At 40.7% G+C, this 14,698-nt stretch overlaps 1 protein-coding gene across 3 annotated transcripts in view; it reads left to right on the forward strand.

Moving 5' to 3' along the window:
• Window positions 1-14,698, forward strand: part of slc15a2 (solute carrier family 15 member 2) — a 113,811-nt gene that overhangs the window by 79,991 nt on the left and 19,122 nt on the right. For all 3 annotated transcript variants that reach the window (XM_008109760.3, XM_062967404.1, XM_062967403.1), the window contains 3 exons: window positions 230-355; window positions 5,447-5,611; window positions 11,910-11,956. In XM_008109760.3, the coding sequence (XP_008107967.1) occupies window positions 230-355; window positions 5,447-5,611; window positions 11,910-11,956 (338 nt within the window). The remainder of the gene's footprint in view (window positions 1-229; window positions 356-5,446; window positions 5,612-11,909; window positions 11,957-14,698) is intronic.

Raw genomic sequence — 14,698 nt, forward strand, 5'->3', positions numbered from 1 at the left:
CGAGTAGCTGCATGCAAAGTGACAGAGATAACACACGTTGCTGGACCTGTTTCATGCCACTGGCTGCCAAATACACGTTTCAAAAGATATCAGTGTTGAAGGCTCTGATATGGTTACAACAATAAATGTCTATGTTTTGGGGAATTGGTCTGGGGCAAGCTGGATCAATAGCTGCAGTTAATTAAATCATTATGATCGTCTTTGCTGGCATGTTCCTTGTTTCAATTAGGAAAATGTTATGCCAGTGCTGGTTCCAAAAGAAAGTTACATTCAGGTCCTGAATTTGGCAGACGGAGATATTGAAGTGTCGATCCAAGATTACGAACAGTTTCGGCATCCAATCAAACCTTTTCAGGTGAGCTTCCTGGATATTTCCCTCCAGTTTTCGTTGTGGCCACAGATGTGACAGAATTATTCCTATTCAAATCAATATGTGGATCTCCAAAACAATCACAATACGTTGATGCAAAGCATGTTCCTTCATTCCCTACTTCCTGCTTTTCTCTATTTTCAGGCCTTATTGCTAAAGCATTTTCATTACAAAGGTACCCTGCATTCCCTCATATAATCGAAGGAACAAGACGATCTGACCTTCCTTCCACTTTGTCTGTTTTGCCATATGGAGTAGTGGGAAACACCTACAGGGCATTGTGCCTTTGACAGCAGCCCCCTCCCCAGTGTATTTCAACAGAAAAGGCACAGATGGTGGACTACATTTATTTATAATTGGGGGAAAAGATATTTCTTCTGGGATAAATACATGCCAAAAAGAGACTCTTTATGCAATCTATGGTTCCTGTTGCTCAGGCTCAAGTGGCATTTCAATTTGGTCCAGAAAGAAGCATGCTTCAGCAAACAAAATAAAAAGAGCCTCACAAAAAGAATCAAAGAATAATTATAAACCTTGTTTGGGAGAGAAAAGGTGAATCCCCCTTTGTTCCCACAATCATTGTATGGTTGCTGCTGATGTCCCTTTTATGTTAAAAAGATTTGTATTCAAGATGTTCATATGCAATGCAAACTGTGTGCTCAAAGAAAAGAAAAAAGATATCAATACAGAAAAAACAACAGAGTAAACACTAATAAAGAAATAAGAAAATAAAATGGGTATCAGCAACTTGGCATCCAACTTTCCCAATGACGAGTATATAAATGCATGTAATATATCTTTTTCAATCATAGTTTCCATTTATTTACTTATACTTGCTGAGTGAAATGTTGGTTGTTTGAATCTGGGGAGTGCGGAGAGCGCCCACTGTTAGCCCCAGCTTCTGCCAACCTAGCAGTTTGAAAACATGCAAATGTGAGTAGATAATAGGTACTGCTCCGACAGGAAGGTAACAGTGCTCCATGCAGTCATGCCAGCCACATGACCTTGGAGGTGTCTATGGACAACGCCAGCTCTTCGGCTCAGATATGGAGATGAGCACCAACCCCCAGAGTTGGACATGACAAGACTTAATGTCAGGGGGAAACATTTACCTTTATTGCTTCAACCAGTCTATTAATTTATTAGTTATCAGATGTGGAAGCCTGTTTTAAAAGGGTATGCAGTTTGACATCTCACATCTCCTGACCTGTGACCACTTGAATATGATTCCTTGGTTAGTTAGTTGGTTTGTTAGTTGGCGTATTGGTTTCTTTTCTTTCTGTAAAAGCCCAGACTCCCCTAAACAGGTCTGGTCTTACACTTTGTCTTGTCCTTTTATTTTACTTGTCTTGTCTCTTTTGAACCAGAGGTTTCCTGGCCAAAACCTGAGACCTAAGGTCAGATCCTGGTGATGCCATTAAATATTATAAATTAAGTACCAACCAGAGTTGCTCCCAGATTTCCATGCAAAACACAGAGAGAGAAAGATTGGGAGAGAAGAAGAAGAGGGAGAGATAACATATTTTCTGACTTGTAAATAAAGGCAGTTATCCTCGTGAAAGGGGCTGTTCCCAGATCAAGGTTTCTTCCTTTTCACTTACTTAGGGAGGTGGAATAAGGAACATTTCATCTAGTATATTTGCATCTAGCTAGAAGATAGATGCAGGGCAGAATGGAGGGTGAGTCCCGCCATCCCAAGAACTGTTAGGGGAGGAAGAAGCTCACTAAATACAGGCTGATCATTTTTTATCCCAAAATACAAAATAGTCCAGACTCCAAATTTTTTCACATGGATGGCTGAGATAGAAACAGCTTTGGATTGCTGTGAGTTTTCTAGGTTGTATGGCCATGTTGCAGAAGCATTCTCTCCTGACATTTCACCCACATCTACGGCAGGCATCCTCAGAGGTTGTGGGATCTGTTGAAACAGACTTCACAAACGTCAGGAGCAAATGCTTAAGGAACATGGCCATACAGCCCGGAAAACTCAAAGCAACCCAGTGATTCCAGCCATGAAAGCCTTTGACAACACAAGAAAGAGCTTTGCTTTCTAATGATTCCGAGTACACAGACTTTGTTTCATGAACACATGAAAGATATCTTCAAGATATCTCACTATGTATGTATATGCAGGTATTCCGAAATCCAAAATCCAAAACAATTCTGGTCTCAGGAATTGTGATAAGGAAAATCCACCTGTAACTACATAGATCCCCTGAATTTTTTTTGTAGCAGCAAATAAATTAGGTTTTGCAAAATTGTACCAAGCCACTGCTCTACTAGCTAAGTTGAATATTTGCACACATTCCTTTCCCTTTTCCAAGTGTCAAACCCATCAAAACTGGAGAATGTGTACCCTCATCTCCTCCTGGAGTTGACCCACAGAAACCGTGAAACTCAGAGCCAGGCTTTGGAATTTGACAACCCGAACATGAATATTTCATTCTGTTTCTCCAAATCCCACTTGCATATTTCCTTTTACCAGGTTGCAAGACAGTTTCATTCTTTCAACATGTAAATTCATATGCATTTTTCATGTGCTCTACACTTTTGTATGCATTTCCCTCACTGACTAAAGCTCGTTTGCATACATTTCACAACTGCACACATTTTTGCCCATTCTCATTTTAAAAATGCATGGTTTTTCTATGTATTTTTTTTTAAAATCTGGAATGCATTGTGAGCCCCAGCAACATTTCTAGGGCAAAGTCAGCTTTGTCTGAGAGGAAGAGTGAAATGGGTATTTCCATTGGGAGATCCAATCATGCAGAGATCCAGTCATGGTAACATGTTTATTTCTATGATCTGGGAGGAAGCCTGCCAATCTATACTGCTGTTTTGAAGCCATAACACAGGGTGCATCTACAATGTACAGTTGATTCAGCTTGACACCACTTTAATTGCTAGGGCTCAATGCTATGAAATCCTGGGATTTGTTGTTTGGTGAGGTGTAAGAACTCATTCGCAGGATTGAGTCATGGCAATGGTGTTGAACTGCATTAATTCAACAGTGCAGATACACTCTCAGATGAGCCCACTTTAGAGAGTTGAAGCGCTTTGACTAGATGTCTTTTCCATCTGCAAAAAAGTATGATATAAAATAAAAGAAGCTAGTCAAAAATTACGACAATCATAATTACTGTTGAAGGCTTTCATGACTGGAATCACCAGATTGTTGTGAGTTTTCCAGGCAGCATGGCCATGTTCCAGAAGCATTCTCTCCTGACATTTTGTCCACATCTATGACAGTCATCCTCAGGGGTTGTGAGGTCGGTTGGAAACTAGGCAAGTGGGGTTTGTATATCTGTGGAAGGTCCAGGGTGGGAGAAAGAACTCTTGTCTGTTTGAGGCAAGTGTGAATGTTGCAATTGATCACCTTGATTAGCATTTAGTGGCTTTGCAGATTCAAAGCCTGACTGAATCTTTTGTTGGGAGGTGTTAGCTGGCCCTGATTGTTTTCATGTTTGGAATTCCCCTGTTTTCTGAGTGTTGTTCTTTATTTACTGTCCTGATTTTATAGTTTTTTAATACTGGTAGTCAGATTTTGTTCGTTTTCATGGTTTCCTCTTTCTGTTAAAATTGTACAAATGTTTGTGGATTTCAATGGCTTCTCTGTGTAGTCTGACATGGTGGTTATTAAAGTGGTCCAGCATTTCTGTGTTCTCAAATAATATGCTGTGTCCAGGTTGCTTCATCAAATGCTCTGCTATGGCTGATTTCTCTGGCTGAAGTAGTCTGCAGTGCCTTTCATGTCCCTTGATTCGTGTTTGGGCAATACTGCATTTGGTGATCCCTATGTAGACTTGTCCATGGCTGCATAGTATATGGTAGACTCCTGCAGAGGTGAGAGGATCCCTCTTGTCTTTTGCTGTGCCCAAACGTGAAATATGAGCATAAGGAGAAGTTGAATGGGGAAGTCAAATGATGAAAATGTTAAGGCAGCATGCAAGATTTAGGATTACTTCCAGGAGGCAACCCAGAGAGATGGTTTTCCCTTGTACCCTTTTCCTATCTCTGACTGGTCCATGGGTTTACTTATTCTGGAGCTCGGCCAGGCTCTTTTTTTTAATGCGAAGAGCTCTGGATACAAGTCTTTGTTGATACCTGGAGCCCGTTGGTGCAAGTAAAGCTTCCATGTAAGTGGGAAATGATCTATGGTGCTGATCGCAGAAAATCTTGTTTGACTATAAAACAGTGGTGCCCAGATGTATTGGCCTTCAACTCACAGAAATCCTAACAGCTGGTAAACTGGCTGGGATTTCTGGGAGTTGTAGGCCAAAACATCTGGGGACCCACAGATTGAGAACCACTGCTATCAAACATGTGGGCAATATTTGCATATCCTTAGTGAGCAAAGAAAAGGCTATGCAAACATTACGGGAAACTATGCCTTTAATTAACATTTCCTTCCTTGAAGTTTCTGCTCTTTCATGGCTTTCTCTTAAATGTAGCTGGGAGATTGAATAGCTTATTTTGATTTCCACTGTCAGTCCCTGTTCCGATGGGCCTGGAACAGGAATTTAGTTATGGATTCTGGTCAGACTTTTTATTTGGATGTAACCTGCAATCTGGGGATTTAAAGTATTGATCTTTACTTTGAAAACTTGGGCACTGGATTACTGAGATAATACATACTAATTGCTTTGTGTGCCCCAGTGTTATATAAATGCCGTTGTAAGTTCTTTTAAATAATTAATGATTATTGGCCTTGGTCTCTTGTTTAAAATTCAGTGTTTTTGACTCTGTGTTTTTCATTGTAATGATTTTTATTGTTTCATACTGGCTTTCAGTTTTGCATTTGTTTGTGAGCCACCCAGATTATTTTCATTATTGTCTTTATAAAGACAATAATAAATAAAAAATGTAAGCCACTCTATTATTCCTTTGTTTTCCAGCAAACATCGTCAAATATGAAGCATGTGCCATGAATGCACAGATGACAGGAGAAAATTCAGAATTTGTTAAACAACAGTGGAAAAACTCAAATAAACAAAGTGTTTGATGTTTATTTTTTCATTACAGAATCAAGATGTTTTTCTTCTTATTTAAACCTATTTTTTCTTTCCGTTTGCTTAGGACCCTGATGAATACTCCAGATTAATTCTGAGCAGTAACCAACAAAATCTTCGTTTCCAAATCCAGTTCCAAGGATCATCTTTTACATTTAATCATATCATCCAGGAAAAGACCGTGAACAGTTTAATTGTCTACCAGACAGAAGGAAGCTTAGCAAGCCGTTTGGTAAGTGTGGAAATCAAAGTTAATTAAAGTTCAGTTAATTAAAGGGCAAAAATAATATAATTCAGAAAATCCAAGAGCAAACCCACTCCCCTTCCAAAAAAAGCCTGGTGCCTTACATATATTAGATTGCAACACAAGATCATTGGCCATGCTGGCTGGGATGGGAGTTGTAGTACATATAATACATGTAGGGATTCTCCACTGGAAAAGGCGGACCTATAATAGCCTGCAAGGAAACTATTTTTAATTAAGAATTTCCAAATACATTAAAACAGTGGTTCTCAACCTGGGGTCCCCAGATGTTTTGGCCTTTAACTCCCAGAAACAGCTGGTAAACTGGCTAGGATTTTTGCGAGATGTAGGCCAAAAACATCTGGGGACCCCAGGTTGAGAACCACTGCATTCCTAACAGCCTACTGGCTGTCAGGAATAGTTGAAGTTGAAGTCCAAAACACCTGGAGGACCTAAGTTTGTCCATGCCTGTTGTAGATAGATAGATCTGCAGACCTAAAGACTACTAAGAGTGTGTTGGAGGACCTTAATCCCATGCTATGACCAATGTTGGAGTAAGATTCCCCTGCCCATTTTGCCATTGTATGTATGTGCCATTTTGATCACCTGGGGGCCACTATTGTGTCTTTTGCCTTGGGCAGCTCTGCCTGTAAAATGAAAAGGAAGCTGAGAACACATTTTCCCCAGAAGGCTTTCTCATAAATCAAAGTTTGCAAATTGCTTGTAGCCCTGTGACAAGAGGAATTGCTTGAGTGAGACAATAGATGGATTGCTTTAGCGCAGGCTTGCCTCATGAGGTGTCCTCTAAGTGCTGTGGACTACAACCCCCGTCATCCATGGCCATCCACAGGTACACATGATGGGGCTTACACTCCAAAACACGTGCTGCATGCCAGTGTGGGGAAGGCTGCTTTAGTATGACACCGCAACAACTTGGAATAGAAGTTTCCAAAACTGCCATGCAGAAGGCTATTAAAACCATTAAATGTACATTTGGCCATCTGGGAATAGTAACTTACAGCAAAGCACTTTTCCAATTTTGTAATGAGTTGTCATTCTGACAACAACCAATATTTCTTTTATTAAAAGCTCTCCTCAAATTCAATTTAAACACAGCAAATGAAGTATCAGCCTTATTTCAGCTCAACTACTATCTTCTGCAAATGAATAGATGAGCCATTAAGCTGACAGAGCAGACAGATGATTGGGCAAATTCTTCCCTTGTTACATAGAGGCAGTGATGTCAACGCCAAAGTCTTAATGCTGGGGCAAATCTTCCATTTTGATTCTTTCTTTGTTCTCAGAAATGGAAGGTGCCAATAGACTTTTCATCCCTATTGGAAATATTGATCAAGAAATCTGGTCCAAATTTTAAAAAAATCTGGACTCTTGTATAAAGAGTCATCGATTAGCAGGGTCCAGATGCTTAGCAGATATCAACATATTACAATTACCACGTGTCAAGCCCACTGGCCATATTGACTGGGGCTAATGGGTGCTGAGATCCAATAATATGTTGAGAACTATAGGTTCCTCAATCTTGGCTATATGATGCTTGAAGACTTTAATATCTGATAATATATTATAGGTAAAGGTAAAGGTATCCCCTGACGTTAAGTCCAGTCCTGTCTGACTCTGGGGGTTGGTGCTCATCTCCATTTCTAAGCCGAAGAGCCGGCGTTGTCCGTAGACACCTCCAAGGTCATGTGGCCGGCATGACTGCATGGAGTGCCGATACCTTCCTGCCGGAGCTGTACCTATTGATCTACTCACATTTGCATGTTTTCGAACTGCTAGGTTGGCAGAAGCTGGGGCTAACAGCGGGTGCTCACTCCGCTCCCGGGATTTGAACCTGGGACCTTTCGGTCTGCAAGTTCAGCAGTTCAGTGCTTTAACACACTTCGCCATCAGGGTGAAGTATAAATATATTATACTTTACTTTTATTTGACTTTTGTGTGCTTTGTTTGCTAACATCACAAAAGTATTTATTTATTGTGTCAGAAGTGAATTGAGAATATAGTTATAATGTATAAAAAAACCACAAACAAATTTAAAAACTTGTATTATACTAAATTTCCTTTGACCAGAAACTGGCCACATCAAGAGCCTCTGGTGTTGCTGTAAGAAGGTCCTCCACTGTGCATGTGGCAGGGCTCAGGCTGCATTGTAGTAAGTGGTCAGTGGTTTGCTCTTCTCCACATTCGCATGTCGTGGACTCACAAAAGTCTTATGAATGTACAGTTATAGGCAAACTAATGTACTGTATATATGTTACTTGTGTATCAGCTGACCTCATTTACAAGTCAAGGACTGGTTTGGGGGACAAAACTATGGATTTTGATATGACCTATGGATAAGTCAAGGGTAAAACTTAGAGCAGTGGTTCTCAACCAGTCAGTGACAAGTGGCAGAGAAGCTGCTCTTGGTGTGGCAAGGCATGGAAACAGCAGGGGGAAAGTCCCACCTTTTAAACCCTATCATGCCCAAGCAGTAGGGGAAAAGTCCTTCTTCCCCCCCTTCATCTTTTTTAGCTAACCAGCATTCAGCAGTAATGTGGGGGAGTTGAAGAATGAGTTACAATAATCATTTTGGCCACTTGAGGTGGAACAGAGTGGTGGCAGGCATTTTTAATAGGGGATTACTCTACTAGCCTCTCTGCAGAAAGACTGCCATGCTTTGCAAGGCTTATATAGTATGGACCTATTAAAAATGGCCACACAGTGCTTCTACAGAAATACTATACAGTAGGCCTCTATTAAAAATGGCCACTCCACTTCATCTGAAGCACCCCAAATGGTCAAGTGCCACATTCTTCAGGCCCCCCCCACATTTCTGCTGAATTAAGCTGAGTCCAGAAATGGTGAGGAAGAAGGAAGGCTACTTTTTTTTCTCCTGTTTGGTCTAGGGAGGAGTAATAGGGAGGGAGTGCTGCTTCCACACCCCACAGTACAAAGAAGAGCTTCTCACCCCTGCCTCTTGTCATTGCCTTTATGCTGGTTTCCTAATCAAGACAAATTGCTTTCATAGAATCATAGAATAGTAGAGTTGGAAGAGACCTCATGGGCCATCCAGTCCAACCCCCTGCCAAGAAGCAGGAAATTGCATTCAAAGCACTTTTTTCAGACATATTCACATTTCATAGAGCTCATTGAGCCAGCATCACTGTCATATGTTTCCAACATTGACATTCATTAGTCAACCCATGTTTTTGGGGTGCTTTTTGTCAAATGTCTGAGAACCATATATAAAATTGTTCATTTCCTAGGAGCCCGCTTGTGCCAACAGGACTGCTGACTTGAAGGTTGGGTTGCTGACCTAAAGGTTGCCGGTTCGAATCTGGGGAGAGCATGGATGAGCTCCCTCTGTCACCTCCAGCTCCCCATGTGGGGACATGAGAGAAACCTCCCACAAGAATGGTAAAACATCAAAACATTTAGGAGTCCCCTGGGCAACGTCTTTGCAGACAGTCAATTCTCTCACACCAGAAGCGACTTGCAGTTTCTCAACTCGCTCCTGACACGAAAAGGAAGTTGTTTCCTCTGTCTGTGGCCCCTTCCACACAGCTGAATAAAATCAAACTTTATCTGCTTTGAACTCAAATATATGGCAGCATGGACTCAGATAACCCAATTCAAAGCAGATATTGTTGGATTTTCAGCCTTGATATTCTGGGTTATATGGCTTTGTGGAAGGGCCCTGTATATCCTGACTTCATTCAGCTGGCCGCCACTGCTGTGGATCCATTCCTCTGCCCCATACCTCTATACAGTAGACATTTTATTCAGGTTTTTGTGTGCTCTGAAGCCTTCATAACCCACCCCTAGATGCCAGGTTGTGTGGGATGATGTTACATTATTCACTTCTCTCACCTTTCCATCCCCTGCTCACTATTAGAACATCACAGCCTTGTTTTCTGTTTCAACATGACTGTTTTTTGCAGTACTTTTTTTTTCCTGTGGCATTCAGGAAGAGAACGGTTTCAAAAACATTTCCATATATTTGATGGCATCACAGCCACCAATGAAAAATTTATCACTGTCAGTCAGCAGCACTGATAGCCGGCTATATCCACTTGTGGGATGCTAATCAGTCTGAATTCGTTATCACAGGACTACTGCTGTCGACTCTTTGCAAACAATTTGTTCATTATTAATCATGTTTATCTACTACTTGTTTTATGAGGTTTTGCCTTTTTACCAATATATGGCCATCACAACTTCCAAAGCCCTTTTTATTGGTCTGTAATGAAAAGTGTGAAATGAGGGGATGGAAGTCTTTTCTTTCTCAAAAATGAACTATAATGTATAAAAAGTAGTATACTTACAGGAAGCAAATGTGTAAAGATCTGCACTATGATAGGGTGCCAGTATGGAGGTGGACAATGAAGACCAGATTTTCATTAGTTCTGTTTCTGTGTCTGTACTGTCCCCAAGCAGCAAACCCACCTTATTAATATGAAAAGTGTTTTTTTAATCGTGTCAGAAGCGACTTGAGTAATACTGCTTCTGGTGTGAGAGAATTGGCCATCTACAGAGATATTGCCCAGGGGACACCTGGATGTGTTACTGGGAGGCTTCTCTCATGTCCCCACAAGCTAGAGCTGACATACAGAAGCTCACCCCATCTCGCAGATTCGAACTGACAACCTTCAAGTTAGTATCAAGTCAGCAGTTCAGCCGCCACAAGGGTCCTATTGCAGTCCTATGGGAAGTGTTAAAGGGCCCATTGTCAATAACTAATACAGTAGAGTCTCGCTTATCCAACCTTCGCTTATCCAACATTCTGTATTATCCAAAACAGTCTGCCCTTTAGTAGTCAATATTTTTGTAGTCAATGTTTTGAATACATTGCAATGTTTTGGTGCTAAATTCGTAAATACAGTAATTACTACATAACGTTACCATGTATTGAACTGCTTTTTTTGTCGATTTGTTGTAAAACTTGATGTTTTAGTGCTTAATTTGTAAAATCATAACACAATGTGATTAATAGGCTTTTCCTGAATCCCTCCTTATTATCCAATATTTTCACTTATCCAACATTCTGTCGGCCCGTTTATGTTGGTTAATCGAGACTCTCCTGTACATAGAAATCTGCCCGCATAGTGTAGTAGTTTGAATGTTGGACTATGACTTCAAATCCCCACTCGGCCATGAAAACCCACTGGCTGACCTCTGGCAACTCACACTCTCCCAGCCTCAGAAGAAAGCAAGAGCAAACCCCAATCTGGACAACTATTGTCAAGAAAACCCCATGATAAGTTTGCCTTGGGGTCTCCTTAATTAGGAAATGTCACGAAGACACACAGCAATAACAAGAAATCTGCAACTTAAAAATGTTGGACTGCTATGAAACCCGGTTTTCCCCATACTTCACAACAAAGAAGTGACAGCACCTTCTGTTCCAAAGTCCTGTGTGAGGTTGCCTTTGAATTCCCTCCTACAATCTTTGTCCTTACCAACCTTCGTCACTGCTGCCTTTGCCAAACATCTCTCTTCTTTTTGACATCCCATTTCTGAAACAACACGAGCTGCTAGGCTGTGATGATAAAATGTCTATTGGAATTCAAGGTCACAAAAGGTCCAGCAAATGTGTATTTGTTGCTTGCAGCTGACATATGAAATGAAGATGTTTCATAATCCGCTAAGCTTAGAATGTACTGAAAGCAGGACTGGGATCTATTGGTAGTTTTTTAAGCAAGTTACAGTACAGTGGCATGCCTTTCATAATTTAACAGTAGCAAGCTCTGTTAGGATGACTGGGGGATTCTAGGGACTGTAGTCCAAAAAAAAGCTTTTACAAACTCTGTACAGGGCCTAATTCTACAAGCCAGTATTGGTTGTAATATAACCATATTAGCCTGCTCTCTCTATTCTCCCCCCCCCCCCCCATTTCTCTCCCCTTCTACTGTGTCTAAGTATAGTTGCCCAAGCACTAGAACTTCTTTCACAAAATAATACATCTGCATTAGAAAAGCACAATAAACCTCTTGACACCATGAGGCCCCATTGCAGCTGAGATAACAGGAGGCCTGGGAGATGAGAACCTTATTCCACCCACCACTTGCATCAATGACAGTCTGGTCAGACATGAATTGCTTAGGGACACCCCAAGCACAACTCAAGCTATACACCGGCAACTGACAAAAAAGCACCTTGCCAACACCTCCCTTTGTTCAATCACTTCACGTTCAGAATGCATGTTTTTATCTACAGACACTCTGCTTGTTAGAAAGCCTCATGTAAGCCGAAATTATGTATTGATTTTGTTTTCCTTTGGTTTTAGATTAAAGACATGGAACAAAAGCCGACGGAAGGAATGTCAGCTGTGAGGTGTGAACAGGCTTTGGGTGGCTCTTCTGTTTCTTTGTAGTTACAATTCCAAGATTTCACAAGAAACTATTAACCCGAACCTAGCCAGAGCTTGGGCTTCCTCTATGTCTTTTGAGTGCATTGTGTGGCAATGGTGTCTGCCTTGGCTACTCCCATTAGCAGCCAGTGAAGTAGAGAAAGATAGGAGAGGAATCATTGCGGAGGCGGGATCCAAAGACGTGGAGTAGCCACTCTGCATGAGAGTGATGAAGGGTTACTGAAATTCATCAGTATCTTCATAACTGGGATGAGAAAAATTTGGGGTAGAATGGGAATAATAATAATAATAATAATAATAATAATACACTTTATTTATATTCTGCCCTTCTCCCCTAGGGGATTCATTTACAGCAGACATAGGCAAACATTCAGTGTCTTTACAATCACACACAAACACAGACAAAGGCAAAGGCTTCTCCTTTCATTTCCGGCTTCTGGAGGTAGTGCTCATCTTTGGGTCTGGGGGAGGTGCTTTTCTCAATTTTCAAGCCGAAGAGCCTACGTTGTCACCTCCTGGTCGTGTGGCCTGCAAGACTGCTTGGAATGTCTTTTATCTTTTCCTGCCAAAATGGCACCTATTTATCTACTCACATTTGCATGTTTACAAACTGCTAGGTTGGCAGAAGCTAGGGCTCACAGCGAGATCTCATCCCGTCCCACGGATTCAAACTGCCAACCTTCAGGTCAGCAGTTCAGCAGCACAAGGGTTTAACCCATTGTGCCACTGCAGGAAAACTTTGAGATTTAAAGAATTCAGATGAGGAAACAAAACAGAGAGAGTTATTCATCTCTGCATATTGTGTGGTGTTGCTCTTCTAGGTATATCCTTGTAAATCTGTTAGACCATCCATGTTTCTTGTAGGAGATACTGATCTAAATCCATTAGCTAGTCTATTGAGCCATGACCCTCTGACTCAATGGCTCAATAATAACCAAATCCTGTTGTTTCTTTAGGTCTACTCTAGTCAGGGTTAGCATTTGTATTGCACAACAAGAGTGAAGAATAGTCTGGTTCAGTTTTAAATAAACAGTCATGTGTATTGTGAATGCACCATCCACACTTGTTTGTCTTTAGAAATATTGCTTCCAAGATCTTGAGGGAGAAATAATCCTTAGGGCTTCATCAAAATATCTAAGCATTTTCTGACAATTTTTTGTAAAACTTCCCTTTCCATTTGAGTTCCTGTAGTGCTGAAAAATATTTAGTTTAGTGTTGTCTCCCAAGTTCATCACCCCAAATTCCAAACATGCCACATTTTGCATGAAACTGTGAATTCAGATGTAATATTGTTTGATATTATCTGAATATTTTAGTAACAGTAGACAGGGTCTCTACAAATCCTTCTCAGCCAACAGTATAAGAGACTATTTGAATTCCATCCATCAGAAATTGAGTCAACATTTCATAGAAAGAAATGTGGGGAAATATTTATCCTTTCCCGTCAAAATATTTGGTTCAATATCCTATCCTCAATTTTACTATCCCCCATTAAAATGTGAGAAGTCCATTTTTTTACTCTTCTTTAAAAAAAAAAAAAAGACACCACCATCCCAAACCTCCTTACCTGTCAGTCTTATGGAAGGAGATACAAGCTTGACATCATGCTGATGAATAAACCTTATTATTCTTCTGTCTGTGCCATCTGTCTTGCTTTTAAATTGATTAACTGAAACAATGTAAGTGCAGGCAATCATTCTGAAGGCATTAATGAAGGAAACAGCACACACACACACGGTGCCTTTGTTTGAATAACAACTCAGATAATTTATCCGGAAAGCCGTCTTAAATACCTTGCCTGAATGGAGACAGGCAGACAATGTATTTATTACAAGCGTTAGTTCTACTGAAACTTCTTTGGTAGGGTGAGTCTTACTGAAATTACAGCTCATGTAAAAGCCTGTGATTAATGAGTGAATCAAATGTAATAATTAATCCATTATTTTTTTCTGCCCTAATTGTTGTTATGCGAAAATCTGCTACCTACCTTGAGAAGATCAGAGCTTCCACTGAGCTACAAAGTAAAACAGTGCTTGGTAGTCAGGTGTAAAGATACAGTTCTGGTACTTTGACCCTAATACAGTGGTCCTCAATCTGTGGGTCCCCAGATGTTTTGGCCTTCCAACTCCCAAAAATCCTAATAGCTGGTAAACTGGCTGGGATTTTTGGGAGTTGTAGACCAAAACACCTGGGGACCCACAGGTTGAGAAACATTGCCCTAATATTTCTGCAGTCAAAGAGAAAGCTCTCTTACGCAGGGCAAATGGAAACAGGACCTTGGATAGCTCCAAGTGAGCCCTGCTGGTTGAACTTTGCTCCTAAGGTAGCTATAGGAAAATTGTGTCTCCACGAGTTGACGCCAACTGTATTACAGTGTCACTATTGTAATGTTCTCTATGTAGAGTGGTCTTGGCACGTGGTTCAGAAGGTGTATCTGGTTCAGGATGCAACAGCTAAGTTTACCCACTCATAATGATAGAACGGTACAGGTGGTCCCTTAGCTATTTCAAAGTTTTGTTCTTAATATACAACACACTAAATAGCTTTGGACCAGGACAGCTAGCAAACTACTAGATAAAAGGACATGCATCTTAAAACACCTCCTGAAGCCTGTTACTATTTATTCTGGCATCCCACATCTTGTAGTTGTCACTGCTCCTTTTTATATTTGCTGGTTATTGCAATGATATATTATTATTAAGGTA

This window comes from Anolis carolinensis, chromosome 1, assembly GCF_035594765.1.
Source record: "Anolis carolinensis isolate JA03-04 chromosome 1, rAnoCar3.1.pri, whole genome shotgun sequence".
Lineage (NCBI taxonomy): Eukaryota > Metazoa > Chordata > Lepidosauria > Squamata > Dactyloidae > Anolis > Anolis carolinensis.